The sequence below is a fragment of the Miniopterus natalensis genome, chromosome 2 (genome assembly GCF_054644295.1).
Source record: "Miniopterus natalensis isolate mMinNat1 chromosome 2, mMinNat1.hap1, whole genome shotgun sequence".
Taxonomy (NCBI): Eukaryota; Metazoa; Chordata; class Mammalia; order Chiroptera; family Miniopteridae; genus Miniopterus; species Miniopterus natalensis.
The window spans coordinates 130,474,482-130,501,038 of record NC_142082.1 but is presented as its reverse complement, the minus strand read 5'-3'; the positions used below and the strand labels follow the sequence as shown (position 1 = coordinate 130,501,038).

Genomic DNA, 26,557 nt, shown 5'->3' with positions numbered 1-26,557 from the left:
TGGACCTGGGATGGAACCTGCAACCTGGGAATGTGCCCTGATCAGGAATCGAACCCGCAACCTTTTGGTGTATGGAATGCCGCTTGAACCAATTGAGCCCTCCAGCTAGCTAGGGTCTAAATATAAACTTCTTAGGCCTCTAGTTCTTATGCAATAAAGGAAAACAATAACAAAATAAATGCGTTATATTATTAATAATTTAGTTATGCAATTTAGTATGGCAACTTTTTTTGGTAACCTAATTGCTAATTGCTATTTGCTACTGGAATATGGATCTCATTGAAGACACGAGTTCTTATGAGTTTGACAAATCTATTCACAGTGTTATGTGACTTTTAAAATTAGGTGTATTGCTATGAGAAAAATATAATTTTAACTTAAAAATTATATAAAACTCTAATCACAGGACAATCAGTTAAAAAATTAGTGATATATTAGGTACATAATTTTTTCTTCCAAATTTAGTTGAAATACATGTCTTCTGGGACTTAAAAATTATTAACAAATAACATTTTTACTGTACTTTTAGTAATACACATCAACATTTTCAATTTTTATGAAGCATCTTGAACTTTATTTTCTTAAGGTCACCTACAGAGAACTGAAGCTTTTGGGATGTGAGGCAAGTTGGGCAGCATTTTGTCAGTGCTCGTCTCTCCTGCCCTTGATGACTGACCTAGAGAAGAATGGATTAATACTATATTCTAAGCTGAAGCAGCTGTGTAGAGAGTATGGACACACATATGTGGAAGAAACTGAGTTAACTTCTCAGTTGTCAGGTCAGATATTTTGTCATGATGTTTGGCAGTCTCTGAAGTTTTTGAAGGACATCGGTGTAGTGACATATAAGAAGAACTGTGTCTTTCTTTATGACCTTTACCAGGCTGAGAGAGGCATCGCCTCTTTAATAGGTGCCCTGATGACAAGGCCTCCCTGGCGTTTACATGTTGATGTCAAAAAGGTGCTTGCATCTGTTCATACCAGAAAACCTGAGAATTCAGGAAGTGGTGATGTACTGAACGAAAGTAGAACCGGTGAAATGTTAGAAGCTTCTGAGGCCATCCCAAACACACAGGACAGTGGGGACCATCTTTGGGATGATGGTGAAGATAATGCAGAAATAAGTGACGATCAACTAGACCAGGATCAAGTGGCCGCCTTGGAGATGGTCTGCTCCAATGCTGTGACAGTCATAAGTGGGAAAGGTGGTTGTGGGAAGACCACAATTGTTAGCCATCTCTTTAAGCATATAGAGCTGTTGGAAGAAAGTGAAGTAAAAAAAGCTTGTGAAGACTTCGAACAAGACCAGAGTGTACCGGAAGAGTGGACTACCTTTACCGAGCAAACAAGTCGGCTGGAGGCAGACAAGGCTGTGGAAGTTTTACTTACGGCACCTACAGGGAAAGCAGCTGGTTTACTGAGACACAAGACTGGTTTTCACGCTTATACACTGTATCAGGTAAAACCTTTTACATTTTTCCTCAAGAGAAAACATTCGCCTTAAAGGCAAACTTTATTTCTCGTTTCTTCCTGATGACATTCAGTAGGTAATTACTGAATGTCCTCCGGGTTCCTGCCTCGTAGTAGCTAATCCTTATTGATCAGTGTCACTCAAAACAACCAGTCTGTAAACTGTTACTGGTTGGCAGTGAGATAGTAGCTGGTGCCAGAAAGTAAAGCAGGGCACTGCTTCTTTCCTTGAGAAAGTCTTGTGAGTGAAAAGTCAGCTAAAGTGCATGCTCAGTGATGTCGTTAGTTTAGATGCTGGCACAAGCTCCTTTTCTCATCGGGACTGGTTACATGCATGTTCCTAGACCGGATTTTGAAAAGTACTGGAGTTGGAAGGAAAAGGTGTATATTTTGTAGAGTTAAAGCTCCGTGAAGGTGAAGACTTCAACCCTCTGATTTAGTTCTTTATCTCCTTCACCTACAACGGAGCCTGGTGAACAGTAGTCACATGATAATCATTTCAAATGAATTAATACACTTGAAAAAATAGTTTTGGCTGTAGGTAAGAGTCGTGAAATTTTAAACTTATAAAGAGTAGTAGAGGTTCCTCTAGCCTTAACCTCCGTTCTGTAGACCAAGGAACTTAATCATTGGACGATCTCTGAAGGAAATATTATTTGGAAGATAGGCCTTTCCAAAGGCATTGAGAATGATCATAGTGTGTATAGAAGGTTTCGAAGTGACTGCATTGGTTGGAATGAAGTCTGTGAATTGGAAAATAATGGACAGTAAACTTGGTTTAGACAGGGAATTTGAACTTTAAATGTTTGTAGAGTATCTTGACATCTCACTGAATCCTTGATAAACCAGTGAGGTGGGTAAATGCTAACTCCGTTTAATGAAAGTGCCAGTTGAAATTTGGGGGTGTTACCCGATTTACCCAAGATCTTAACCAGGTGTAGAACTAGCACTTGAATTCAGATTTCTGACCTCCCAGCTTGTTGCTCTTTCCACGGGGCCATGGTTTCCTCATTTATTATAGACCTTAAAACCCAACAGAAGCTTGTCTGGATTTACTGGGGAGCCATTCAGGCTTGTAAGCAAGGTAATGAAGAAAGCAGTTTTAAGGAAGCTTACATAGAATTATAGAGCCACAAGCCATCTCAGAAATTACTTTGCCCATGACCTTTATTTGTCACATGAGTGAACATAGACCTATGGAGATTCAGTGTAGACCATTGGTGGAAGGGTCTCCTGATCAGTTTATGATTTTTTTCCATTACACCTTCATGTTTGACTAGTCTGAAGGATTGAATTAGGACAGGAGATACCAGAGAGGGATCATTACTAAATTTCATCTTATGTTCCAGCTCTGATTAGCTAGTAGCATATTAATATGTGTTTGGGATACTGGGAGAATATTTCTGAAGTCACTTTTAGGATCGGGAGAGAGTGTAAGGGCACAGGAAGAGCACTGAGGTGGCACTTATTTATCCTTGGGCTAGGGTTACCAGACTTAGCACATAAAAGTACAAGTAATTTTTAAGTATAAATATGTACCAAATATTACACTGAACATACTTATACTAAAAGTCACTTGTTTTTTATCTAAAATTCAAATTTTAGAATTTGAATGGGTGTCCTGTGTTTTATCTGGCAATCCCATCTTGTGTTACGGTGTAGGGGAACCTCGCTTTAAGGTTATTGGAGTAACCTAGTTGCTCATAGATGCAGCCTGTATTGAGTTGCTGGCACTAGAAATATAGTGGGAAGTGTCAGTCAGGCATTTCTAACTGTTAGAACACATAAAATAAAAGAAAGGAAACAATTAGCAGTGATTCAAATGTTCTATTGGGAGTCAAGGCCACTGAGAGGATGTGTGGTTTTTTCGTTGTTGTTTTTTAAGAAAATTAATGCATTTGGGTGGGAAATATGAATGCTTTAACTTAACAGATATGTTGAAGCTAGTTGCAGTAGAAAAATTAAATAAATAGGAAGTTACAAAATAGTCACAAGGATGTAAAGTACAGCATAGGGAACATAGTCAATAATATTGTAGTAACTGTGTATAGGTGCCAGGTGGGTGCTTGAAATATTGGGGGAACACTTTGTAAAGTACATGATTGTCTAACCACTATGCTGTACACCTGAAACTAATACATAATAATAGTGAATGTAAACTGTAATTGAAAATAAAATTTAAAATTATCTGTTATATAAAAATACCCTGTATATACAATATATGCATACTTACAATATAGAAACATTTCTAGAATGATAGAGACCAGACTATTTAATATTATCTGGCTGCAGTTTTACAAATTTTTACTCATCTATATTTTTTAAATAGTAAATATTATTATCTCTGTAATAAGTAATTTTTAGTTGTTTTGTTGTTGGGTTTTTTTTTAAGTGAATTGCAATTAAAAAAAAAAAAAGCCTCATTGATCCCAGAGAGAGGAAGGGAGAGGGAGAGAGAGAGAAACATCAATGATGAGAGTCACTGCCTGCCTCCTGCACGCCACGTACTGGGGATCGAACCTGAAACCTGGGCACGTGCCCTGATGGGGAATCGAACCACGATCTCCTGGATCCTAGGTCGATGCTCAACTGCTCAGCCACTCCGGGCTGGACCGTGGTGGTTTTCTTAAATATTGAGGAAGTTACGGAATTTAGAATACTAGAAGAAAAAGTACTAGGCTGGGAAGGCAGCACTTTATTTCCAGGATGGAGTATTGTAGCTGGGAGGAGAGGAGTACTGGAGTGGCTGCGCTAGCCCAGGAGGCCAGGAGAAGGCGCATGTGGGAATGGAAAAGAACGGGTGCTTTCTCTGCGCAGAGTAATAAGTAATAAGGGAAGGGTTCAAGTGTTTGCAGTGGAATAGCGATGTATGCAAAGCCTGTTAAACACACTAGTCATTAGGAAGCACTTTTAAAAATTATGTGATTTTTTTTTTTTTAGATTTATTTGATCTGTCTCTTCTGTGTATTCATCTCTAACATTTGTGTTCTCTATTTCGTTAGCTTTTTTCCCTATGCTACTCTACCTACACGCCTCCTCCCAATTTAAGAGTTTTGCTTTAAAATAACATGCTGTAAAATACATTTTTTTTTCTTTTGGTAAATTTTATAACCTGAAGTTAGAAATGCGATGCTTTACTTGTAGGTCAATTACAGCTTCTATTCATGGAAGAAAACAGCGAACGAGGACAGTCCATGGAAGTTTTCTTCAGTTAGAGTTCTGGTTGTGGACGAAGGGAGTTTGGTATCCGTAAGAATCTTCAAATCCGTTTTAAATTTATTGCTCGAGCACTCCAAGCTTTCTAAACTTATTATCCTTGGTAAGTTAAAATACTGTTGGAATCCTAATTGTTTAGTTGAAAGCATTGTGGTTAAGTGGCTGTGTATACAACTTCACTGACTTAACACTCATCATATTCTACAGGTGGGAAGCCCTTGTCGGAGCCCATCCTAACGCCACACTGAGTTCAGTTTCACCACTGTCTTGAGCAGTTTGGGAGGGTCTTTGTTCTGGCCAGAATGTTAAGGGCTAGGATGGGAGGGGAATAGACTCGTGAGAGGTTACTGCTGCTCACCTCAGTGGTGACTATTAAAATGGTAAAAACGTCACAGACTCAGTAAATCAGGATATAGATTTATTTGGAGATAATAAAATGTCTTGATCTCTTAAAAGTAATTTTTTTATTTTAAGCTAATAACTCAGATTAGACCTCACCAGCCTCTTCCAATTCTGGTGAGAGTCAGAGTCTGTTGGGTATACTGTTCTGCAGACTGTGTGATTTAATGGAGGAAAAAATAGAATTGCAGTGTGAGAACCAAATTGTATGTAAGTAATTTTTTTAGGTATTTGAGGATATTTCACAAATAGCTGATTCTATTAAAGGCTTATGGATTCTCCCGTTTTTCACCCAGAAAATAGTGTTTCTTATCTCTGGTTGATTGGTTTGTTTAAAGTAAAAGGATTTTTAATAGAGCAAACCATTATCATTACATTACTAGAATCTGTTATCAAATGCATTGGGTTTGTTTATTTTGTGTTTTATCTGTTTATTTGAGGCCATAGATTCTTCTATGGTTTTAAAATTTTTTAAAATTTATTGGGGTGACATTGGTTAGTATGATCCAGATAGGTTTCAGGTATGGGTTTCTATTTTACCAGGTCTGTATATGGCACTGTGTGCCCGCCACCCAAAAGATTGTTCCGTGTTTAGTAAGACATTGAGCAAGATTGAATAAATACTACCTGTCTGAGGCCTGTTTTTCTCTTTGTTGGCCAAAGTATATGGCTTACACAGTTTGCCTGTGGTTATAGGTATGAAAGAAATTCGACTCAAATTTTACCTTATTGTGTTATTGCTATTTTTTATACCTTATATTGTTCAATCTGAATGCTATTTTTTGTGAAATATTTTTAAAGATTTAATGTTCTCAAGTCATTTTAAAAAAAGATTTTTTGGGGGAGCCTTTTTTTTTCCTCAGTTAGAGTAAGTCTTTATAATTATAGCATATAATTATAGGAGAAATAAAAATAATTCCTAAATTTCAGGACCCCAGTTACCTAAAACCTACTGTATCTGTTTTCCCCCTTTTAGGTGATGTTAGACAGTTACCCAGCATTGAGCCTGGTAACTTGCTGCAAGATCTTTTTGAAACTCTTAAGTCAAGAAATTGTGCTATTGAACTAAAGACAAACCACAGAGCAGAATCTCAGCTAATTGTGGACAATGCTACAAGGTATAATAAAACTAAAATTTTGCGTTTTCTCTCTGTTGCATTAGAAATAAATACAAGAATAAAAAAAGGTTAATAAATACGTATTAGCTTTTTAATTAGGGTGATTCAGTGCAGTACAATTATTATGTCCTTTTAGCAAACCTATCCTTCAAATTATATATTTATATATGTGTATGTATATATCTGGCCCAGTAATGAAATTTAAGAATGAATGTGTTTTCCTGTTTAAAATCTGGATATATGAATTAAGGTTACATGAGGCTTAGTAACTAGAATAAGCCCAAGGGGAACAGACTTGAAAACGAGTTCAGTAGAGTTCAAGGGAGAATTGGGGGAAAGATTCCCCATAGTTTTTGTAAGGAGCCCAAAGCAAAATAAATGAATATGACATGTTACTCCTAGATGAATTTTGGTGGCATGTTCCTGTCCTTAAAGTAGAAAGTAACCCATATTTTCCCTCAGTCTTTGCACAAGTTTTTAGCATGATCTTCTGTAGATTTGCTAAGAGACTGTTTTATTCATTGGACAAAATTTATCTTTGTTTTGACCGTCTTTTACAGAGTGTTGTTTTTGTTGCTTGTACATTTCCTTGGTTACATACTGGCAGAAATGAGAACATTAAAACCTACTTTCTCCATGCCCCTGTCTACCTTTGATAGGACAGTGGGAAGAGAGGAAGAATTGATAGGAGTAGAGTAAATGATGTAGTTTGCATTAAAACATTAAGAAAAATAATGCAGTTGGATGTGTAATATTCTTTTCCTAGAATACTTCTGGTCATTTTGGGGATGTTGGTAGATGATTGGTCATTTTAGAACCTTAGGAGAATCTCAAGCACATTAGATTTCTTAGAACTCAGTTTTATCTGAAATTTAGGAATGCCCTTTAATAACCCTTTTTAAACAATTTTTTATTTTTTTATTGTTTAGAGGAAGGGAGAGAGAGAGAGAGAGAGAAACATCGGTGATGAGAGAGTCACTGATTGGCTGCCTCCTGTATGCCCCCTACTGGGGATTGAGCCCTGTATATGCCCTGACTGGGGCTGGGGATTGATCCTGCAACCCAGGTACTTGCCCTCGACCAGAAATCGAACCCGAGACCCTTCGGTCCATGGGCTGACACTCTAACCACTGAGCCAAACTGACCAGGGCAAACTTTTGATATCATTCGGGCTGAGCTCTGCTCCTTTCATCATTTCTTCTTAATCATCGCCACCAAATACTTAATGACAGAAAGATCCCAGTGATACCAGGGAAAATCTCCTAGAAGTAGAAATACGTTACATGTCCTAGGTCAGGAGCAAAATAGGAAATTCATGGTGATTCTCAATCCCCCAGAAATTAAATCTGGGATATTTCCAGCAGGAACAGCCTTCTTGCCTCTCCTTCCCTCCCTTTCAACTCTGTTGGGAAGGGTTGAAGATGACACAGTAGGTACCACTGCCTTTGATAGCCAGGCTGGTGCTAGGTCTTCAGGGAGTCGGTCATCTTCCAAAGAACCAAGGAGAGACTTTATGTCAAGGCATCTTCCCCTTCCCATTTTCTGATATAATTTGCTCGTCTTGGGAAATACAAGTACTAGAGAGCGATAAGGAGGGAATAGAAGCAAAGAGAAGACGTGGATACGTGGTTCCCCTGGGGTAATGAGGCCATCTATATGTAATATGCACAGAAGGGGGAAAGAAAGAGGCAAGGGTGAGGCTCCGGAGAGTCAGCTAATTTAAGTAGAAAAGGAGGTGGAGCCAACTAGGCCCACATTGGCTGCCTGCCCCCTGCTTCCTGCCTCTGTGGCCTTGGGCCACCCGCTGCAGTTGACTGCGTCCCATGTTCCTCATCTGGGAAATGAGGCTATTACCTACCTACCTCGTATGGTTCTTTTGCCATTTGGAGAAAAGTAGGTCAAGTTCTCAGAGTGGTGCTTAGTAAATTCCCTGACAATTTTTTTCTAATGCATTTAATTTGCTAGGGTTGGGGGGACTGATTGCTAAATATAACATTATGGCCTTGCTAATTCTATTTTAAAACTCATTTACTATTTATAATGTGTATATGAGAAGCCTGTTTGCCTATTTAGCTATTAGCAGATAGTAATTATTGTAATGACATTATCTCTGATCATATATAAAGATATCTTTTTGGATATTAAGATTCTTGGTGTATCATTTTACCTTTTTTAAGAATCTCAAGACGCCAATTTCCAAAATTTGATGCAGAGCTGAGTATCTCAGATGAGCCAACATTCCCTGTCTCAATACAAGATAAAACGTTTATTTTTGTGAAACTCCCAGAAGAGGATCCTAGTTCTCAGTTAACGAAAAGTAACGATCACTCTCGTAAGTATAAACTGGGTTATATAAGGTTAGGTATTTCAGTTTTGTAAAATAGCTATTGAATGACTAGTTATAATGTTATTTGACAATAAAGATAAGTATTGCTGGTAAAAAAAAAATTAGGCATTGAAAATAAACTAGTTTATTAATCATCAAAAGCAGATTACCCTAAAATTTTGTAAAGAAGTAAGCTCTTGTCATATACATACTCCGTAAATATCTGTTGAGTGAATAAATGGATGTAGCTGATTAGTTTAAAATGAAGCAAAGCTCCAGTAATCCAAATTTATTCAGGAGAAAGCATGTCTTAATGAAGTTTTCTTTCATAGCAGTTGGAAAAATAAAACATTTGTTAGTTTGAGTATATTGTTGAAACGAAAGTAATGGCTGTCCGTTGTTGTCAAGTTGAGTCCTAATATTTCTATTCTATTTCTTATTAAGTGGACAAGCATCACTTCTAGTCATGGGTGTTAGGATGACACTATGACAGGGTTGAGAAAGAGCATGGGATAGGAAATCTTCACTCTTATGTATGTGTATCATCTATGGCACATCACTTAATTGTTTGTAAAATGCAAATCATAGTGACAGTGCCTGTGGAGGCGCTACATAAATTTTTTTTTATTTTTATGAATAATAGATACTAATTTATCTATTGCAAACGAACCCATTTAAATAGATTAACCATTTTGATCTTTATTTTTATTATAAACTTACTTAGAAAACTTGTTTTAATAGTGTAATGGTTTATTCAAAATTGAATTAGTGAAGATTTAAATGATTATTATTGAGGATTTATTGTAGTTGCCACAGTTCTTAAAGATATTTCCTTCCTGCTTAGCTGCTTTCATTCTGTGTGTGACATTAAGTGACACAGAACTTTACCTTTAAGGCTTTATTCCTTTGTGTGTGTCACCAATCTAAGTTCCCTTGGGTGGGTAGATACTCATTCACACGTTACAACATTCTGTTTTCTTTTTAATACATGGTCTTCTATAAATGCCTTTGTGTGTGTGTGTGTGTGTGTGTGTGTGTTTGACTATAGAATTAATTTCTATTCCTTAAAAAAGTCAAATGATACAGAAGTGTTTGAAGTAAAAATTAATATTTTCCTGTAATCTTCCTTTTGTCTCTTCCCTGAAGACAACCCCATAAAGGTCACATACGTAGTAAGGGCTTGGTATTTATCCTTTTAAACATTATATTCAAATACAAAAATACATTATTTATTTTAGTCTTACACAAATGGGATTAAGAGCTGCATACTGTTTTGTGATTTTTAAAAATTAAATATATTGTGAATAATGAATAGATAATATTTATTTTCACGACAGCTTATTTAATATAGGGACTAGTACAGATGAAGAAAATGAGACTTAGATGGTTCAGTAACTTGGCCTCTTTGCCACTCCATTTAGATCTACCTAAAATATGGCCAGTGTATTTCTGACACCCATTCTAGACATTAGTGAAAATGTACTTTAAAAAATGGTCTGTTTCAGAATGGTAGCAAAGCTTAACTCATGGTGTTTGTCTAAATTCCAAACTTTAGCTGGCAAATTAGTCTCCTCTTTAACAGAATCCAATAAATATTCCTTAGAAAGGCATATACTACTTTTTCATTAATAATTAATTAAGTTATTGAGTAAATTATTCCCATTATTGCAGGGTGCAAAGGCCTAAGACAGGCTTCCTAGCTGGATTAGAATTTTAGAGATGTTAAAATGTGAGAAAGACATATATCTTAGAATCAATGAAAACAGTGTACATATTGAAACACTGTACATGCTGATCTGTGAGATGTAGAGAGAGTGAAAAAAGTGATGAACAGAATAGCAGGACCTTGTTACGTGTAGAAGAGAACAATATTCGGGGAGACCTTGGGAAACTCCTGTTCTGGAGGAAGCTGAGTCTTGACCATTTTTCAGTGATGACCCTGCCTTCATCTGAAAAACCAAGTGCCCAGCTAGCAGCTCGTTTAGTCTCCCCCTAGCAGGGCCTCCCTAGGCCTGGGCTTCTTCATTCTCCCGTGATTCACCTGCTGTGAGGGAATGTTCCGACTCAGATTTTTGTATCTCCTCTCTCTCACGGGAAGTGTTTGGTGTTTTGTGATATCTCTAAGAGAGATTAGCGGAAGCCTGCTTCTCAGTGCTCTGAGGAAGGACAGTGGATGTCCTCACTGTCTGATCTGAGCTGTAAAACAGGATCTGGCCATCCTACTCCATCTGGAAAATTTCTTTTGCTGCCAAAAGCCTGAGTTTCACATTCATAACAAGGATGTAATCAGTGGTGATAGGCACACTATTTACCAGCTGGTAGGGTATAGCCACTCTTGGCATGGGTGCCCCTGCTGTGCCAGGGTTAACCTTTTAGTTGCTGAATCATGGGGAGGCCTGGGGGCTCTGGGGGAAGGGGCACTGTGGTGTTTGGGAAGTAACTATCTTCCAGCCATTGTATAAATGTCTCAGTATTTTATACTGGTATGTATTCATTAAATACCAGCCTTGGATATAATAATATGTGCCTCCTACGAGTGTTGTGAAGATGAAATGAAATAGTTATCAAGTTATAGCTCATTACCACTACTACCACCAGAGCTTAAAACAGAAAGAAGCCTTGCATTAGTAATTCTGTTCCATATTTTGTGCTCTTGTTCATATGAATTCAGCATTCACAAACCAGCAGTGAATGCACAGTGGGTGTATTACCGATTAGGAGCTGTCCTGGCTTGTGGCCGACCTCTCGGTGGGGGACAGGGTGTCTGGAGCCCTTGTCTCCCCTCTCTCGTCTGTTACTCTGACTGATGTAGGGAATGAGGTTGATGTACCTGTAGTGAACTTGTATTCCATTTGGTGAGATGTTTCCTGCACCTCTTAGCAGCAATACTGAATTCGTTTCTCCAGTGTTGTAATTTGGCTCTTTTCCATGTTAACTTTTTTCTCTTGAATTGTCAGATTTATATTCTGCCGTTAGAACTTTACTCAAAGAAAAGGACCTACAGAGTGCAGAAACATCACAATTTATTGCATTTAGAAGGTAAAGCATTTGCAATATTTTAAGGTCTTTAATCTAGCTTTTAAATCTTATTTCTTATTAGTAAAGATATACTGTGTGAATGAGAGTCTATCTTTTTTTTTAATCCTCGCTGAGGATATGTTTTTATTGATCTTATAGAGAGAGAAACATAGATGTGAAAGAGAAGCATTTATCGGTTGCCTCTCACATGCACCCCGACTGGGGATGGAACCCGAAATCTAGGTATGCGCCCTGGCCAGGAATCGAACCCACGACCTTTTGGTGCATGGGGTGACGCTCCAGCCAACTGAGCCACACTGGCCAGGGCAGAATGAGAGTCTCTCCTAGCTCATCACCGTTAATTCTTTCTGAGATATTTCTTTGTTAGACATGTACAGGGCAGTTTCTAAACAGGGCTCTTTCTACCAAGTATCTTGTTTGGAAACTCATAGGAACTCTGACTGTAACAAAGGTTTATGTTAAGATCGAATTTACAAAATACTTTTTCCTGGAGAAATTCCTGGAGACTTTTTATAGAATCCAGGATGTTGTACTGTTGATAACAGAAACAAGCACAAAACAGGTACCACCAAAGTGACCCTTGCATTTTGATGTGTTTCAGGCAAGACTGTGACGTCATCAACACCTGCTGTTGCAAGCACTACACAGGCCAGCTGAACAGGTGAGCACCAAGGGACTAAACTTTGGGGACAGTTGTTTTTTTGTTTGTTTTGACATTTATCACTGTACCCACATGTTTAAAAATCATTTTTTCGCATTTGTGAAGATGATCTCTTCAATTAAATATAATATGTAGCCTTAGAAATCGCCCTTTTGGTAACCAATGTAGTAAAAAAATAAGGAATAAAATTTTCCTTGTGGTTTCCAGGTTGACAGACTCCAGCTTCTCCAAGATGAGCATGGAGAATTCAGGAGAATTTTTCAAATTATAATACATGTGTGGTGTGCCCAAGAACGTTAGCAGCAGGCTGCCTGCAGAGAGCACTGTAGTGAACATCAATCAGAGAAATAAGAGTACAGAAAAGCCACTCTTTTTACACACAGGAAAAATTAACTCACATCTGTCAACAACTACTATTTATTAAGTGCAGAGAACCCAGAGATGTGCTAGTTGAGGGAAGACATGCAAAAAAACCAAGTTAGGTAGTCTACCAGAGGGTTTAAAAGGCACAAGATTGGGGTCATGCAGTCTGGATCCCAGGGACTATGATCTTGGGCAGGTAATTTCACCTTCCCATGTATGTGAAAGAGGGTACTCACACAGAATTTCCTCACAGAGCTGTAGTGAGGGTGAAGTGAAATAATATACCTAAAGCACTTACTGCAGTAGCTAGTATATTGCCAGCATTTATTCAGTTTGCTGCTGTTATTTTAATACGTTAGCATTTTTATAATAGAAATATGTGTAAGTGCTCTAAGACCTGAAATAGGCAGTGATAGGAGTGATTGGAGAGGAGAGGGTGAATTTAAAAGGTAGAATCAGTAAGATATTTGGTAACTTTTAGTATATTGAGGGACAGAGAGACATCAATATTTATGTTAAGATTTCTAAAAAAAAAAATTTGGCTGGGCAGTGGTCTTGACTTTGAGGTAGTATGGAGAGTGTAGGTAGTCAGACCACACCTGTGGGAGCCTGATCTCTTGTGGAACTTTGGAGAACAACAGTGGAGTAAAAGTATGGAAATTATTTTGAGCATTGGACTGGATCTGAGTGGGAGTTCATGCTTAAACAAAATGAAATTAAGATTTTCCAAACTTAATGATTATCATTTTCTGACCCAGAGACCATCAGAATAGACTTATATTTGGAGTTGGCCATAAAATTTGTTGTACCAAGAATGCATATCTTTCGGATTTACTGCCTGAAACTACCTCCAGTGGTCAGCAGAGTAATGAACTTGAGGCCGGTGGTGAGGACTTGAATGGTGCTCCTCATGGTGTTGCTAAAAATAAGTATGACTTGGAAAGTGGTATTCGACTCTGCAACGGAGAAATCTTTTTCATAACAGAAGTAAGTGATAACAGAAAAGTAGTACCTTTTTATCTACTAGGAGTAGATTTGTGTTTGTTTAATTGCCCTAGGGTTGATTCAAAATCCAGTCATATCAGAGTTGATATGCTTCTTCCAAAATTTTTTGTTAAGGATTTTTGTGTCCATGTTTGAGGGATTTTCGTTTGTAGTTTTCTAGTAATGTCTCATCTGGTTTTGGTGTCAGAGTGATACTGTCTTATTAAAACAAGTTGGAAAGTGTTCCTTTCTCTTGTATTTTCAATCCTCACCCGAGGACATGCTTAGAGAGAGGAAAAGAGGGAGGGAGAGAGAGAGAAACATCAATGTGAGAGAGAAACATCAATTGGTTGCCTCCCATACTCGCCCCAGCCAAGGATCAAACCCACAACCCAGGTATGTGCCCTGACTGGGAATCAAACTGGCAGCCTCTCGGTGCACAGGACGGTGCCTAACCAACAGAGCCACTCTGGCCGGACTGTTATATTTTATAGAAGACTGTGAAAAAACATTTTTAGTAAGTTTGCAGGGCTTGAGTAACAGAAACAAGGGACAAATGACATATGTCACAAAACATCATTCCTTGGTTGCTGCTTAAATATGGAAACTGTAGAAGTCACCTTGAATTTGTTCTCATTGTATAAACATCCTCATAAACTTATAAGCTTATTCTTTAAAAGCTGCGAGGAAAAGTAGTTTTTGCAAAGAGTATATGCAGACGTACTTAGTCAGTACAAGAAATAAAATGTATAGACTTCAAAGTAAGAAAGACAACACAGACTGTTTTCCAGAGAGTGAAATTTAGTTGTTTCAAGGACCAAAAACTTCCTTTTAAAAAAATATATATATCTTTATTGATTTCAGAGAGAGGAAGGGAGAGGGGAAGAGAGGGATAGAAACATCAATGATGGGAGAGAATCATTGATTGGGTGCCTCCTGCACTCCCCCTGCTGGGGATGGAGCCTGCAACCTGGGCATCTGTCCTGATCGGGAATCGAACCAGGATCTCCTGGATCGTAGGTCAGTGCTCAACCACTGAGCCATGCCCGGCTGGGCTCCCATTTGTTTTTATTAAAATATTTGTGTGTATATATATTCAGTTTGTGCTCAAGCATAGATTTTAAGCCTTTGGAAATTCTTAACAATTACAATGAGTAAACATGCTGTTTTGCTTATAAGGTCCAACGAGAGAATATCTTTGCGGTGTGCATATTTGAACACATACAAAATGGTTCTTTGTTTTGGTGACAGGATAAAACTGATATAACTTTTAGAAAGAGAAGATATTTGACCATTAATAATATGGCTGGCTTGGAAGTCACTGTGGATTTTAACAAACTAATGAAACATTGTCGCATAAGACATGCATGGGCAAGAACTATTCACACTTTTCAGGTAAGTGGAATTTATGAAGCTATTTAACTATCTTGCCAAGCCATAGAATTCCTTATATTCTTCTTAATTTTTATTGCTTTTTTAAAATTTTTTTTTAAGTTAGGAAACACAATGCACAAAAGTACAGAAAATGCTACACAGACATAAAACTTTTATTCCTTTTTGCTTTGGAGCTCTCTGTATTCAGGAACTGAGACACCCTAGTTAAAGGCTCATCCTCAGGCCTTCCCTTCCCTCCAGGGGTGGAAGTGTCAGGACCAGCAGGACTGAATTTGCCTCTTGCATCAGTCTCCACTGCTGCTTGGCCGGGCACTATTACTGACCTTGTCTTTATTTAAAATTTTGATATTTTGTTCATCATGGATCTTTTTTGGTGTAAATTTTTATTTTTAAAAATATTATATTAAAATATTATTTATCTCGATTGCTGAGTTTCTTGGCATCCTTTTAAATTTTATGTCCTAAGCAAATGCCTCACTTATCCTACCCATATCCCCTTGTCCGGTGCCTTCCCACCCGTCAGAAGTGACTTCTGCTGGGTTTGTCTGTTCATACAGAAACAAGGTCACCAAGCTTTACACAAATGCTATAGTAATGCTTATAGATTTTTGTGACTTGCTTATTTTTATTTAATCAGCTATTATTGGGGTATAATTTGCATACACATTTTAATGATAAAGTTGGATGAGTTTTGACAAATGTGTCCCCTTCTTCGCCCTTGCGAGGCAACCACTTTTTATTTGGGAGTACTTTTAGATTTACAGAAAAGCTGGGGAGATAACACCGAGAGCTCCCATATAGCCTGCACCCAGCTTTCCCTAATGCTAACATCTTAAGTAATTTTGGTATTTGTCAAAAAGAAATTACTGTTGGTACAGAGCTGTTAACTAAACTCTATACTTGTGTGGATTTCACATTTTTTCATTTTGCCTTTTTTCTGTTCCAGGGTCTAATCCTGGACTGCATTCCATTTAGTGCAACTTACTTTTAAGCTCTATTTTAATACTCTTGAATTCTCGTAAGTTATTAGTGGCTCTGTTATTTATCTCATTGTTTTGAGCTCCCTTTTCTGGAATGTTGTTTTCTGTTTTGTTTTTTTGTTTTTGTTAATTCTCACCCAAGGATCTTTTTTCCATTGATTTTTTTAGAGAGAGTGGAAGGGAGGGAGAGAGAGAAACATCGATGTGAGAGAGATACATTGATTCGTTGTCTCCTGCACTTGCTCTGACTGGGACCTGGGAACGAACTTGCAACCCAAGTACGTGCTAGGACCGGGAATCGAACCCAAGACCCTTCCTTGCCCAGGCCGACACTCTACCACTAGGCACACTGGCCAGGGCAGAATGTTGTTTTAGTGATGAAGCTGCATTGACCTCCATTTTTATGCAGAAGAATTTAGGTTAGCCTATCTCCTCTACTAGTAGGCAGATACTAATTAGTCTAGGCTTTTTATTTTTTAAGTGAATGGTGTGTATTTAACTTACCCCATTTCAGTTCCAAAAGAATTTGAAATGGCAACAGAAATGCCCACAATTCAGCATGATTTTTAAAAACAATAAAGAAATGATATCAAGTGAAAAATAAAGGTAAGGATAGTGAAAGGATTTGTGCCAGAAGTGGGTTGGAATGCTTATACACACACCAACCTATTTGCTTGCTAATGCAGACTGCAGATCTGGCCTTAAGTTCCCCAAACAAGAGGGGGACGGTCAGTTAACTGTGTCTGTTGGATAAAAAACACAACCAGTTATGTCGTTGTGCAATATTTCTGACTGTGAAATCCTGGAGAAATTTCTCTCATGGTCTCTATAATTCTGAAAACTCATATCATTCAGTTTTGGGAAATCTTGAATAATTCATTAAGATCTCTTCTGAGTTTTCTCTGTTTTCTCTTTCTAGAACCTCTGTTATGTTGGATCTCTGGAAGTGGTTGTCTCAGTTTCTTACCAGTCTCTTTTATTTCCCCTCTTGTTATCATTTTGCTGTATTTTCTGAGATTTTCTCAAATTTATAATTCAGTCTTCCGGTTGCATTTCTGGGTAAATGCAGAGTGAAGGGGTTTTTATGATTATTGGGTTGAGATTGGAGTGAATATCTCTAAGTGTTCCTTTTACTGAACTTGGCTCTTATTTCATTGTTAAAATAGCACCTCTTACCTCTAAAAACATTCATGATTATCTTATATTAGCATAGTTTGTTACTTCCAAATTCAATTCAGCTCAACAAATACTGAGCCCTACTCTGTTCTTGGTGCTTAGTATAGGTCAGTCCATGAAACAGATGAAGATACCTGCCAATGTGAAGATTACATTTGGTGGGGAAGTGGGTAGAAACATACACAACTGTAAAAAATTAAATAAACTACATACTATGTTACGAGGTGGTAAATACTATTGAAAAGTGGTGAGGATGGATCTAGATTTCTACCTGCCCATGTAGTCATTTGTCTCCCACAGTTCACTAGGCAGGTAATGTGGGAACATTAGGGGAGATGAAGTTCAAACCATGTCTTAGCTCACGAGGGCACAGAAAACATAGGGACTAAGAATAGCTACAAAACTTGACACTCTTCTCAGTCACATGTTGACATTGGGCATTTTTCTTACCTGTGCCATGCTTGGCTTGCTAAACTTAAAAGGCAGTGGTTCACTGTTCTCTTTTGTTTTGTTTATCTTGAAAAAAGTAATAAATGGTTCAACAATGGGAAAATAGAGAAAAGTAGAACAAAAAAAATGATCCATTGGCCCTTCATTTTGGAGACAGTCTAGTTATAATTTTGATAGAATTACCTTCCTTTTTTGTGATTTAGTTTGTTTTGTGATTTATGTTTATTTTGTAGGTACTTTTTTGAGTCAGAGTAATTTTATTTTGTGTTACATAGTTGTGATCATTTTATATATAGATGTATCCAGTTTTTTATTTTTTGTATTTTTTATTTTTTAAATATATCTTTATTAATTTCAGAGAGAGGAAAGGAAAGGGGGAGAGAGAGATAGAAACATCAATGATGAGAGAGTCACTGATCGGCTGCCTAGCCCGTGCAGCCCGGGCATGTGCCCTGACCGGGAATCGATCCCCGATTGCCTGGATCCCAGGTTGATGCTCAACCACTGAGCCACGCCTGGCCGGGCTCCAGTTTTTTAAATTTTATTTTTGTCAAAGCATCTTTGATGTTTGCCAAATAGTATGTAAAGTATCTATATGTAAATACTTGATATAAATATATATAAGTAAGTATATGTATTTATTCTCCTCCTATTGGATTCTTAAGGTGTCTATTTTTTGTTGTATAAAGTAAGAGTGGGATAATACATTTACACACAAAGTTCATACAGTCATTTTAAATTATTTCATTATCTGGCAGTGTGCGCAGACTTTAAAGTTTATTTCTGGGTTTCTACAAGCCAGTCGTGGATCTGAGACCTGAACTTAGCAGCGTAATTAGAAAACGTGAGCTGCTGGGTAATGAAGAGAGTGGCTCCCCACGTATGAGTGGTGTGGCCAGGTAGGAGGTCTTGGGAGGACTTGTCTGTCCTTGCTGTCCGGTGGCGCAGCGCTCAGCCCCCGACGGTCTCTCCCTGCAGGGCTCTGAGGAGCAGACCGTGGTCTACGTGGTGGGGAAGGCGGGCCGCCAGGACTGGCAGCACGTGTACACCGCGGTGACCAGGGGCCGCGGCCGAGTGTACGTCATCGCAGAGGAACCTCATCTCCGGAGCGCCATTCTGAGGAACAATGTCCGCAGAAAAACTCGTTTAAGACATTTTTTGCAAGACGAGCTCTCCGTGAGCTGTGCGTCCCCGGCAGAGTTTGCATCTCCGTCCAAGGGCTCCGAGGACGGCAGAGGACCCAGCGCACAGCCGGCAGCCTCGCCACCCCCTGCAGCCCCAGCTGACACTGTGACCGACAGTGTCCCCAGAAGCCAGTTCTCTGCGGCTGACTGGATGTTCGCCTCTGCCGAAGGATGGAAATTGCCTCCCTCTGAGAAAGCGGATGCGGGCCAGGAGCCATCCCCATCGCGAGGGTGCAAAAGAGCCGGCGTCCCGATGGATACTGAAAGCCCCAGCAAGGTCCCCATGGTAGGAGCGCTGCTCCGGGTGCTCGGGCTCTGCTTAGGCACGCTCTCGCCAGTGTGCTGACGGCTCAGGTGCTGCGTGTGCCTGTTGGTGTTGCCTTGCGCTGTAGGGTGTAAGACAGTGTTCCCTCACCGGTCAGATTTCCTCTCCCGCGGCCAGCTGATCCCGGCTGTTTCTCCCTCCGCCCGAGGCTGGCACTCGGGCTTCAGTGACGGGCTGGCCGGGAGAAGGTCCTTTGTCTTCTGCACCTTCTCTCTGCACGTCTTTCTTATGACCTTCCCTCCCTTTATGGGCCCTGGTCTCACTTGTATCCTCGCAGCTCCGTTGAAGCTGCTGGCTCTGGTCATCTTGTCAACTTGAGAGGCCTTTCCTTGGTCTTGGTCTTGGTCTTGCCTTTCCCCTGACATTTCTAGTCGTTTTAAATACTGCTGGTTCAGCGTTTCCTTCCCTTGTTGCCTCACCTCACACCTCCTACCTCCCTGTCTCATCGCCCCTTCACTCCTGGCCTTCCCACCCTCTGATGGGGACACCGCCCCAAGGCTCAGTTCTCTTCTTTGAGAACCATTTCCATTCTCCAGGTTTCAGCCATCACCTTGGCGCTGATGATTTGTTCAACAAGTAGCTTTTGGCTGTCAGCTGTCTACCTGCATCCCAAGTATTGGGGATTCAGCGATAAGTGGTGGTCCCCACTCTTGCGCTGATGGCCCAGGGTGGCGACAGGGAGGCTCTAAAAGCAGCTGGGTGCCTCACTGGATGCTCTTAACACTGAGGAGGGCAATGAACCGGCTCCCCAGGCTCATCTTTGGCCCTGGGGATTGGTTTTCTGGAACCACAGCCCAGCGTTGGACTCCTTTTTTTTTTTTTTCTGATTTCTCCATTTCGAACAGCATTCTCCCAGCTACACAAGCTTGACTTTCTTCCCTTCCACCCATTTCCTCTGGTTGCTAGGTTTATTGCAAAATGTACCTCTCAGCAATTTCTTTTGTTCCATTTAGCCTGGGCAGTTTTGGACCCTGATCTCATCTCCTCGGGTAATTCCTGAACTGGCTCCCTGCCCTTACTCTGGTTCCCCTAGTACACCCTACACGTCATTACCAAATTAACCCCTTAAGTGCTCCGCTCATCCTGTGTTTAGGAGCCTTCAGTGCCTCTCTCGTGCCTACAGTGTAAGTTCTGGCCATCCAGCTTGGCACTGGAGACCTTTCCTAGTTTGATTCCGGCTTTCTGAGCATCGTTTTATTTCCCACTGCTCTTTCTCTGCTCTAGTCCAGCTGGTCTCTTCATTCACTGACATGAACCAGACTTCCTCTCATTTCTTCCTTTTGGCCTTTGCTGTGCGACTTGGTTTGGACGCCTCATTCTCTCTGCCTCCTCTCATGTAGCGTTTGGAAAAAATTTGTACCCTCTTCTAGCCACTGATCTAAACATGGAGGGAGGAAAACAGGCCTGTCTCTGGCTTTGCTGACGTTACAATCTACTGGTAGGTCATGGGCAGTAAATACAAGAGAATTAAAATTTTCAGATCAAGAAAGATTCTGGGATGAAAATAAAGGTGACGAGGTCGGGGCTGGTGTGGGCGGGGGGAGGGCAGGCAGGAGGTGCCGCTTAGCCCTGGGGGTCAGGTGCAGCCTCACCGAGGAGATGACGTGGGAGCTGAACGATGAACAGCCACGTGAGGCTCAGAGACGGGCTCCCTAGGCAGAGGATACGGGCGATGTGAAGCCTAAAACGGGAATCGGGAGGGAAGGCCGGCCAGTGTGGCGAGTGAGTGAGGAAGAGAGGGCCTGTGGGCGGTGATGGTGGAGAGGGCGCAGGGCTGGGGTTTTCTTCTACGTGCAGCGGGACTGCACTGGAGAGCTTCAGGCAGAGGCGTGGTGCCGTCTCATGTGTGCTTAAAAACAGCCCCTCTGCGGCTGTGGAGAGCGCACAGTGGAAGGACAGGTGGAAGCGGGGAGACCAGCCAGGGGGTTGTCCCAGGGAAAGCCTGGCGAAGGAGCAGGGAGGGTGATGGGAAGGGGCCAGATCCTTGATGCATTGTGCAGGCGGAGCTGCCATGACTTGCTGGTCCGATGTGAGGGGTAGAACAAAAAGTAATGCAGGCTGGCTTTCTGGCTGAAGTAACTTGGTGGACGGCAGTGCCTCTTCCTGAGGTGGCAAGGCCTTGGGAGGAACCGGGCGAAGCGGACTCCCCCAGGAAGCCAGCAGTTGGTGGAGGGGCTTGGAACCCCGGGTGGATGGCGTGGGCAGCGTCCGTGTGGGGCCGTGCGCATAAAGTGGTAGAGGACTGAGAGTTCATTTCAGGACAGGCCGCATACAGAGGATACGCCCAACCTTCAGGGGCCCGGCAGAGGAGGAACAACTAGGCCAGGAGACTGAAAGGAGTGAGTGAGAGAGAAGGAAGGCCAGGCTGGGGGGCGCCCGAGAGCCCCAGGAGAGCTGGAGAGAGAACAGGAGGCGAGGGCGCCGAGGCAGTGGAGGCGGAGATCCTGACGACGGTGGCTGTGAAAGGAAGCAGCGCATAGCGTTGTGTCTGGATGGAGGACTTGTGGTCAGAAGGATTTCTTTCTTTATTCTGGATGCGTGGTTAAAGCATCCTAGGGTGTTGCTGGATCGGTCCAACAGAGACCAAGCAATTCATGGTTCAGAGACGGGGTGACTGCGGGAGTGGTCCTGACGTGGGTGAGATGGGGAAAGTCAGGAGCGTAGGTAGAGGTGTTGCCTTTAGATACAGCCGGGGGTATGGACTCTTCTCGCATTGCAGCCGGAGGGGCGCGGGCGCAGGACATTGCTGGGCTCGGTGCAGGGACGATGAGGTGCTCAGCCGATGGCCTCTTCCCGTCTGACCTCTTTTCACAGCAGAATCCAGCTCAGTTTGTTTTGTTCATGAAACTCTCCCTTCCCTGCACCAGCACCTCTCGTGTGTGCGGCACTTGTACCCGTTTGGCTCTGTAAGTAGAGCTCCTTGAGGACAGCATGCTGATCACAGTCTGATCGCTCAGAAGCACCTAGTGATTGAGTCATGAGTTGGGAATATGTCGCATTCCACTCCTAAAAGCACCGGACCTTCAGAGCATCGCTGTAGTGCCCTCTTGCCTTGAGAATTCCTTTGAGAGTCACTTTCAGAGGCAATAAAGGGTCCTCGTGAGGTTTATAAGGGAAGCAAACTTCTATCGAGACCTACTTTGGTTTTTAGACATCTAAAGTCATTTGTTTCGTAGTTTTTTGAATTAGACGGTCCAATTAGGACAATACCATTTTGTGATTACAAAAAAAAAAAAAGTTGGCTTATAGATGACCTCTGGATGTCCCCACAGACGCTTGGATTCTTCTCTGCTGGCAGCAGACTTGTTAGGTGAGGCCGCAGGCTTCCCGGGCTGTGCAGGAAGGATAGGATGGGGGGTCCCTGTGCCACCCACAGGAGGGGGCTCACACACCCGCCTCCCCGGGCCGAGCTCAAGGGGGAAACTTGTCTATCTTCTGCCCCACACGGGTATGAGACGGTTAAGTTCTCTGAGCGTGTGCCCGGCGGGGGGACGGGGGGGGTATTGGCGCAGTAGGCAACTCTACGTGTAGGACGGTGCAGCTGGAGCACAGAGCGCAAGGGGAGGGGGCTGAGACACTGGAGGAGTCAGGAAACAGACGAGGCTTTTCTAGGGAGAGGGTCCGTTCCTCTAGCCATGGAGAGCACCGGAAGCATTCTAAGAGCCCTGTGGATTGAGATTTATGAAGGCGACTGACTGGAGTTTAGGAGATGGCTAGGCAGAGGCTAGGGGATGAGTTCCCAGCAAAAAGTGTATTTCAGTAGTTTGTACAAAATGATTACGCTCTAAAGTCAGGCGGTAGCAGTTGGGGCGGGGCAGAGATGCTAAGGGGTATAGTTGATGGCACTTACTGGTCAGATATTTGCATAGGTGGGAATGGACCTGAAGCGGGGCCCTAGGCTTCTGGCTGGGCCATCCAGTTGGATCCAGATACCATTAATCAGGTTTGAGGGGGAAGCTGATAAAATTGGACATAGTGGGGAGAAAAAAGTTTCTTTTTTTCCTTTGTGGAAGTAGTAGGACCAGTGCTGACTCTAAGCCGTAACTCACCAAGACCGTGGGATACATACGACTTCAGAGCAGAAAAGCGAGGCAATTCCAGAGTCTTTTTTAAAAAAAGTTTCTGGCTTTGAATTTCTTAGCACGAACGTGGGATGGGGGTTGTAGTTTATGAGACGGTGGATGGGGAAAGTGGCAGCGTTATCCATCTTCGGTTCTGAGCTGCCAAAACCCTTGAGCTCCGGCTGAGGCCAACATCGCAGAAGACCCGTGAACACCGAGCGACGGGGGCCCCGTGCCGGCTGCTGTCGTGGCACAAGGACCGCAGCACAAGCCAAGCTCTCTCACTGAAGGGGACACACTCTTACAAGGTTTGCCAAACGTATGTGGCATTTACAAGAGTCCCTGGAAATGACTAGCGTTCAAAGCGTCAGGGCCGATAAATAGGAACATCTGTGTTTTCATGATTCCAGACTTTCGGGTGCATTGAGATGTGTCATTTCTAAAAGGACAGTGACAAGGGCTTCACCCCCCCTTCCTTCATATTCACATCGATACACAAGGGCCGAACCAGCATTTGTGTTCTACAAGTCCTGATGCTGAGCCCTCCCCGATGGCAGCTTTTGCTTTCCCACGGATTAATCGCTTTGGCTATTGAAAAACGTCCTGAAAGAAAATGTTAACCTGACTTTTTTCGTTGCCTTGCCCCCCTCTAGCGAAAAAGAGAGGAAAAACAGAAATCTCCCTTTAAATAAAAACGTGTAAACATTCTAAAATTTAGCACAGAAAACAGTGATTTCCAGAATTTTTCTGGAAGGAAAATGACATTTTTAACATAAAAACTAGGAAAGACATAATCACATAATCCCTGGAGAAAGAGAGTCCTTTTATTGGGGTTCTCCAGAGAAAGAGAACCAATAGGATATGTCTGTATCTACCTGTCTGTCTACCTGCCTACCTACCGACCTGTCTGGGTGTATTTTAAGGAATTGGCTCATGCCACCGTGGAGGCTGGCATGGCCAGCATCTACAGGGCAGACCAGCAGACCCAGAGAAGACAATGTTGGCGGCTCGAGTCAGAAGGCGTTCTGTTGGCAGAAGTCCTTCTTCCTGGGGGAGAGGTCGATCTTTTTTCTGTTAAGACCGTTAGTTGATTGAAGGCCCACCTACATTATGGAGGCTAATCTGCTTTATTCATAGTCTACAGATTTAAATGTTAATCTTATCTAAAAAATGCCTTCACAGAAACGCCTAGAACTATATTTGACAAGATAAATATCTGGGCACCATGGCCTAGCCAAGTTGACACAAAGTTAACCATCACAGTCCCCTAGACTGAACATTGTGAGAGATTGAGTTGTGCCTATTTTTCTCATTTCCCTATGGTGGTAAAACTTGCCCATGGCCATGCTGGTCCGTTGACTTTGGTTTGGGAATCACTCAGTACCGAGAAGGTGCTCGCGGCCCTGCAGCGTTTCATCTCGCCTCCCCTGGGGCCGCGTCGCAGACCTGCGGCCTCGGCAGCCAGCCAGCCAGGGCTTTGTGCTCAGAAGGGCCCCACTGTTGTTATGTTCTGCAGGTACCGTCTTGAAATTCTTAATTTCTGAATGCAGGACCCTCATTTTAATCTTGTACTAGGTTGTCAAATGATATCGTGGGCCCTGCCCACATCTTTAGAAATTAGATACATGTACTCATTCAGCCAATTGTCACGTCTACATGCCAGTCCCAGAGCTGGGTGCTGGGGATACCACAGTGAGCAAAAGCAGACTGATCCTACAAAGACGGAGCTGACCGCGCGCCGATGGCTCTGGTTGCTTGTCTTCCGAGGGGTGGGGGAAATGTAGTATGTCCTCTGCAGAAGCAGCCAGAGGGAAGAGAGCTACAGAGGGTAGACTGGCTACATTTTTACAAAATTAACCTTATTTATTTTTCTTCTAACAGGTGGAAGAATCATCTCCACAAGTGTCTTCCAAACTCCAGAATTTGAAACTAAATCACTTAACCCCCAGGCAACTTTTCAACGGAGCAGATAATCAAGAAACTTAATTTTATTCAGATTGCTCAAAATAATTTGTCTCTTTTTTTCCCCATTCAACAGAAAATGACCACCATAACTTTCGTCAAGGTAAAAGAGGATGCCTATAACTGGAGTTTAATTTTAAGGTGTTTGTGTTAGCAGATGTTTTAAATTCATTTGATCAAAGAAAACCTTAATGATTTCAATATCTTTCATCATGAGAACTGGTAGCATTGGACGTAAATGAAGGGAGACGATGCCATATGTATTTTTAAAGCTGTGTACTTTGAAAAGTGTTTTATTTTTAGGATAATGCATTATTAACTTCCACGATCATGGTGTGTGATCTTTGCCAACGGGATGAAGCAGTGGTAAGGATAAGCTGCAGTTGCATCTTATCGACACCAATCCCAGGACGTTGTGTCTTCTGCAAAGTGGTCGCCTCCTCAGGCCGCCATTTGCTCGGTCACTGCTGCCTGGCTCTGCCTCAGCTGGCGCTTCTCCGGGAAACTCCTTTTGTTTTCTTAATTTGAGATATAACTGATAGGTAACATTGTTGTATAAATTTAAGGTGTACAGTGCCTTGATTTGATACTTCCATTTTGCAATACCATCACCACTGTAGCATTAGCTAGTACCTCTATCATGGCACATAATTATCATTTTTGGGAGGAGCATGTTGTTTTGAAGATATTCTAGTTTGGAAATATTTTTTATTTTTTTAGATTTTTTATTGTTAAATGGTGAAAGAAATAGTTAAGAGGAAAATCTTACGTGTTATCCCAATGTTTTAAAAATAGCCTTATTGAGATAAAATTCACATACCGTTCACTCATTTTCACAGTTGAGTGGCTTTTAGTATATTCACAGTGGTGCTACCCACATGAAGTCTATTCTAGAATCTTTTTATGTAATCACCCAAAGAATCTTGTATGTCTGAGCTCTAATACACTCCTCCCCTCCAGCCCTAGGCAACTGCTAATCTATTTTGTCTCTATAGTATGTCCTTTGTTACGCCTTCTTTGATTTGCACAATATTTTCAGACTTCATGTTGTAACATGTATCTATCAGTGCTTCATCTCTTTCCCTCTCTCGTTTTTGTTTTTTTTGGGGGGGGGTGTGTGGTTAATCGTCACCCAAGGATGTTTTTCCCATTGATTATCTCTTTTGGAGGGAGGGGAAAAGGGGGGGGGGAGAAAGGGAGAAACGTGGATGAGAGAGACACATCGATTGGTTGCCCCCCCCCCAAGTGGGCTGGGGATCAAGCCCGCAACCCAGGTTCGTGTCCTTGACGGGGAATCAAACCTATGGCCCTTTGGTGCACAGGCCAGTGCTCTAACCACTGAGCAACACCAGCCAGAGCCATCTCTCTCTTTAAAAAAAGATTAAAAATAATTATGTACAAAGAGCTGGCACTGTTTTTTTAATTGGTAGATGTCTTATAATCCATTC

The 26,557-nt window shown here is 41.6% G+C and overlaps 1 protein-coding gene across 1 annotated transcript in view; it reads left to right on the top strand.

The window, feature by feature from the left end:
• The window catches only part of HELB (DNA helicase B), a 29,841-nt gene extending 4,241 nt beyond the window's left edge, over positions 1–25,600 (top strand). The window contains exons 4-13 of the mRNA XM_016199625.2: positions 587–1,459; positions 4,615–4,789; positions 6,062–6,203; positions 8,381–8,535; positions 11,487–11,568; positions 12,170–12,229; positions 13,351–13,579; positions 14,828–14,971; positions 18,556–19,047; positions 25,029–25,600. Of these exons, the coding sequence (XP_016055111.2) occupies positions 587–1,459; positions 4,615–4,789; positions 6,062–6,203; positions 8,381–8,535; positions 11,487–11,568; positions 12,170–12,229; positions 13,351–13,579; positions 14,828–14,971; positions 18,556–19,047; positions 25,029–25,133 (2,457 nt within the window). The 3' untranslated portion in view covers positions 25,134–25,600. The remainder of the gene's footprint in view (positions 1–586; positions 1,460–4,614; positions 4,790–6,061; positions 6,204–8,380; positions 8,536–11,486; positions 11,569–12,169; positions 12,230–13,350; positions 13,580–14,827; positions 14,972–18,555; positions 19,048–25,028) is intronic.
• Positions 25,601–26,557: the final 957 nt, after the last annotated feature.